General features: G+C 41.3%; 1 protein-coding gene across 1 annotated transcript in view; it reads left to right on the top strand.

The window, feature by feature from the left end:
• LOC138000041 (histone acetyltransferase KAT6A-like) overlaps nt 1-5000 on the top strand; it is a 33977-nt gene that overhangs the window by 22441 nt on the left and 6536 nt on the right. Inside the window, exons 11-12 of the mRNA XM_068846176.1 lie at nt 129-200; nt 809-1156. Of these exons, the coding sequence (XP_068702277.1) occupies nt 129-200; nt 809-1156 (420 nt within the window). The remainder of the gene's footprint in view (nt 1-128; nt 201-808; nt 1157-5000) is intronic.

Here is a 5000-nt window from a genome sequence, read left to right as displayed (position 1 = left end):
CGTCTATTTCCTCGATTTTTACTCCCTTTGCCCTCGCCACTGGCCTTTGACTCTCTTTTTTCGGTAGCGAGATCGGGTACCAAGTGATATCAAAGGGATCTTAACAGATTTATTTCTGTGTTCTACAGACAACGTCAAAGCACAAAACAGAAAAATATGCTGTTGTGACACAAGTGGACGACAAAGTGGGGAAAAAAAGGGTAACCTCATCAAGTTGTTTCTTAGGATTCGTAGAATGTTTAGTTCCCCTCCATTTTGAGAAGCAAAGGTAACTTTCGTTAGCAAACAATGTGGTGCTAGTAGTGTCGTTGGAACACCAGATTTTAGCAAGGGAAACGAACCGTAGTATAACGTATGCGCGGAAAAAACGTAATATAAATGGGAAACGTCATCCCACAAATCTTTTTTGGGTGGTTAATTTATCTTTATCAACTAGTTTGATAAAAAACATATGACTTTGGAGCGTGTAACTTGCAACTCTATTCCTTGGAACAAAGCTGAGGATTTTAGGACACCAATTTTATGGACAAAAATAAGGTCGAAGCCTTACGCGCGAGAAAATGCACGAGCTACGTTAAAGGAAAGGAACTTTATGTAAGTGTCTAGCCTTATCGCTCTGGAGCACTAATTGGGGACACTCTTAACTGAAATCAACAACTCAAATCAAATCAAGTGTTGGTTTATTAGGAGAGGGGAAAACTGGAGTACCCGGAGAAAAACCTCTCATTGCAGAGTTTGACTCCAAATCAGAGCTCTTCTTGACATTGCCCCCTATACCAGCCACTGATCAAAATTACTGTATTTCTAGAGCAAACAATCAGAAGCATCACCGAACGGAAGTACCGAAGAGGAGGAACTTGAGGAGGAGGACCTTGAGGAGGAGGACGAGGAGGACACAGCCGAGGAAGAAGAAGAAGATCACGATCTGGACGATAACTCGGAAGCAGACGAAGAATTTGACCCGGAGGACGAGGAAGATAGCCCGCCACCCAAGAAGAAGAGGAAGCCACCACCAGCGCTTCCGCAGGTGGGGCAAAGGAAAAGGGGTCGACCGGCTGGCAGTAGCAGAACAGGTGCATTGGATCAGCAAAAAGCTGGCGAGAAAAAAAGGAAAAGAAGCACTCAAGATCAGGAGCAGATAGCAAAAGATATGCAGGTAAAACGGTATCACAGTAAACCATACTTAAAAGGGAATGTACGGTCTTGAAAAAGTTTCTCTGAATCGAAAGTTCTTTACCTGTATTGTCATAATTGACCACTCATTTGGACTAAGTGTGTTTAAATAGCCAACAATAACGCTTCAAAAATGGGCAAATTTAAGTTGAAATTCGCCAGCTTTGTTTTTGTGTATGCAAACGAGGCTATGACGTAGCAATAGTCAAGGATTGTTCCGGATTACTAAATGTACTTGATGAAAAGAAGAAAAACACAGGCGAGGAGAGCAATACTTTGTAGACTTGAATCTTAATCCAGGGGCTAAATTGTATTGATATTGGCTCCACCTCTGAACAGATTTACCTCGTGGTCGTTAAACAGGGTTTTATATGTGAGTTATATGCAGGAGTTTTACAAAGCGAAAGAGAGCTCCAGTGCTATCCGCGCTCATAGACCTTTTTGCAGATACGGCGGCCACTTTGATTTCTATTGTTCCAAAACACATTATGGGATACTCAGGGGGTACATTAATATGTATTTGCCCCCTGGGCATCCCATAATAGCTATTCGAAACAATAGAAATCAAAATGGCCGCCGCATCTGCAAAAAGGTTTATTGCTTTGAAATAAATGCCTGGAAATCAAGTTTAATGTGTCTACCGTCTCTTTCTACGAGATCCCTGTTACAACTTCAAAGAAAACGATCGATTTATATATTTCCATCAAATGATAAGAGTAAATCGTTTTAGTAGTTTCTGTACTGCTAACAAAATTTAACCACTTTTCAAGTTACGTTTACTAGCGCAGAACAGTGAAAGTCGTCTATATATGACTTGATTCAGTTTTCTCGCTCCAATATAATGATATTTTGGACTTGTTGGCTGAGATTTCCGTATGAAGCGAATGTCACCAAGACCAATTGCAATATTCATATACCTGAAGATTCCGCTTGAAGTCCTCCTCGGTAAAATGACAGACCCGAACAGACAATATAGCAGTCAGGTTTTCACGTTTGAGGAACCCATCCGCGTTTTATTTTCGCCAGCCAACTTTTCTTTAAATTTTAATTTTCCGGTGTAAGCTTCGGTTTTTTCCTTATATGTGTTCTCAATTCTAGACATGTGTCTAGTTTCATACCTTTCCGAAAGCGTACACCCCAACAGCGGTAATTGTTGATGTGAAAAAGCCTTGCTACGTGTATTGAGCAACATCTGAGAGTTTCGTCGGCTTATTCTAAATTAAACTCTTCCCCGTGTTAATGCAAACAAATTCGTTTGCTGAAGCGTCGAAGACGGCTGTCGCTGAAGGAAGAAAGAGAAAGGTACGCTTGTCGAATTTTTCTTTGTTGCATGTTCAAGATTTTTGTCTTATACATTTGCTGTGGTTGATTTTTGCCGCCTAGTTTGATCACAGGCAGCGCAAGATCGGTATACACGATTTATAGCCTTCGTATGGGAAATTTGACTTTGAGCTTATAAAATAGAAAGAAACTTCACCATAGTTAGTAGATGACTTCACTTACCTCTTCGTACAGCTGTCCTCGTCTTTTCTGTGCAATCGGAGGGCAAACTTGTGTCCGTTTTAGACGGGTTTGTGGCTTTCGAATTTTTACGATGCCGTTGGTTGTCATTTTCCCTCATAAAGAGAAAAAAAGGCTTGTGACTCGCGGCGATCGCGTCCCACAAATTGCTCTCGTATCACAAAGCAACGGTCGGAATCGCCATAAAAACACCACAGCCTTAAGGACGTTCGCGCCCAAAACGTTCCCACGTACAGACTTTTTTTAAACTTGCCACGCAGAAAGGTAATGATCTACTTTTGCCAAAAAGGCAAAAAAAAAAGTGGGGTCACCGTGCTCGTTTTCGAGATCATGAGGTGCATTTTTAGAAGATTGCGTTACTTTAAGACGATCTTAGCTTACAACTGTCAGCAATAAAAAAGCTACATGAGTGAAATTTAGATCAGGTAAACGTACTCAGTTCAACATAACTAATATAACTAAATTAACCTTTGCAGCTGATGTCTTTTTCTGAGGTGAAATAGACCTTGAAAAACGATACATATTAGTCTAAGAAAGAAAACTTCGGTCGCACGAGAGCATAAAAGGCCAAATATTTGTAACTTCTCACGTACAGATTTTTTTGTTTTTTGTTAAAATGGACAAAATCAAGAAAGGAAGTGATCTACGGAAAGAAAAATGGGGGTCACCTAGCATTCAAGAGAGTAAGATCGCTGCGAAGTTCTCAAAGCAATTGTCTATTCGCACTGTCACGCCATTGCGTGACATTTCCAAGAAGACCTGGGTCCACAGCTATCCCATGATGCCACATACTTTCATGTTCCATTCTTGTGGAAAATTTTTGCGCCTTTAGCATCGTGATTACTTGCGTGGTCTACGATGCATGACGTGTGCGTGACATGTGCAAACAGGTGCGCAGTAGCAATGGGCGCGAACGTCCTTAAGGCCAAATAAATTTCCTATCACATCAACTCAATTCCGGGACCACACAGCAATTTTTGGCGGATAAATTCCAACCACCTTTGGACAAAAGTAGCATTCCACCAATACATGTAACCTGGGCAGCCGATGCCTCAGTATTGCAGTACAGCGATTTTTGGCGGATAAATTCCAAATAATGTTCGGCTTTCAATAATCTTCCCATTCGTTCAGCTAGATGTGTGGCTACGGCCGTTATAGCTTGATGGCGATCGTATTGCATTCTGCAGTCTGATTGGACAATTTGAAACACTTGGCCAATGAGGAAGATTATAGAAAGCCGAAAATTATTTGGAATTTATCCGCCAAAAATCACTGTGTGGTCCCGGAGTAGAGTTGATGTGACATTAGATTTATTTGGCCTTAAGGCTGTGGTGTTTTTAGGGCGACTCGGACCGTTGCTTTGTGATACGAGAGCAATTTGTGGGACGCGATCGCCACGAGTCACCATCCTTTCTTCTCTTTATGAGGGAAAATAACAACTAAAGGCATCGTAAAAATTCGAAAGCCACAAACCCGTCTAAAACGGACACAAGTTTGCCCTCCGATTGCACAGAGAGGAAGAGGACAACTGTACTTAGAGGTAAGTGAAGTTTGTTTTTACATTTACAGCTTATTTTAGCAGTTAATTTTCCCATACAAAGACTATAAATAGTATACCGAGCTTGGGCTGCCTGTCGTTTGATTGACTAGAAAATCTTTTAGTATCAAGTGACTTGAGCTTCTGTCGCACTTATGGGTTACATGGCCTACTGCCTATTGAACCACAAGAGCATTTACCATAGTTCATCTTGCATTTGAATTTCTCTAAGCAGAAAGGTCACACAAGAACGAGAAAGTGATCGGGGATCGAAGAACTTGGTAAGGTCGAACACGTTTGTTGGCTGTTGCTACGTCACAACACGTCATATCCAAGATGGCGCTCTCCTAGTCACGAAAGAGACAACTTCAAAGTGCTCTTGTCACATTTTAAAAAGGAACTTGACAAAACGGCCATTATTTTCGAATTCCTGGAAAAAAGTTTTCGTAATTTAGAAACTTTTTGTAGACCGTACTTTCCCTTTAAGATCCCCATTTAATGAGTGGTATCTCTAGTTGCTGCAATTGACTCCAAATTCAGCCGCTGTGGTCCTTGTTTCGTTTATTGTTTCAGGCCTTCCTATGTTAGTAGAGTTTTAAACTCAGAGTTTCATGTCGTTAATTGAACACTGCATATGCGGGCCTCATTAAAATGGTCCATTTAGTTAATCGTGCACTCAAACCTAAATGAAACGAAACTTTGTCTTTCGTACTTCAGTGCCCACGGCCTGCTCCCGTCTGACCTTGTAGCTCAGTCGGTAGAGCAGTCT

The sequence above is a fragment of the Montipora foliosa genome, chromosome 1 (assembly GCF_036669935.1).
Source record: "Montipora foliosa isolate CH-2021 chromosome 1, ASM3666993v2, whole genome shotgun sequence".
NCBI lineage: Eukaryota > Metazoa > Cnidaria > Anthozoa > Scleractinia > Acroporidae > Montipora > Montipora foliosa.
This window is presented reverse-complemented; position numbering and strand designations above follow the sequence as displayed.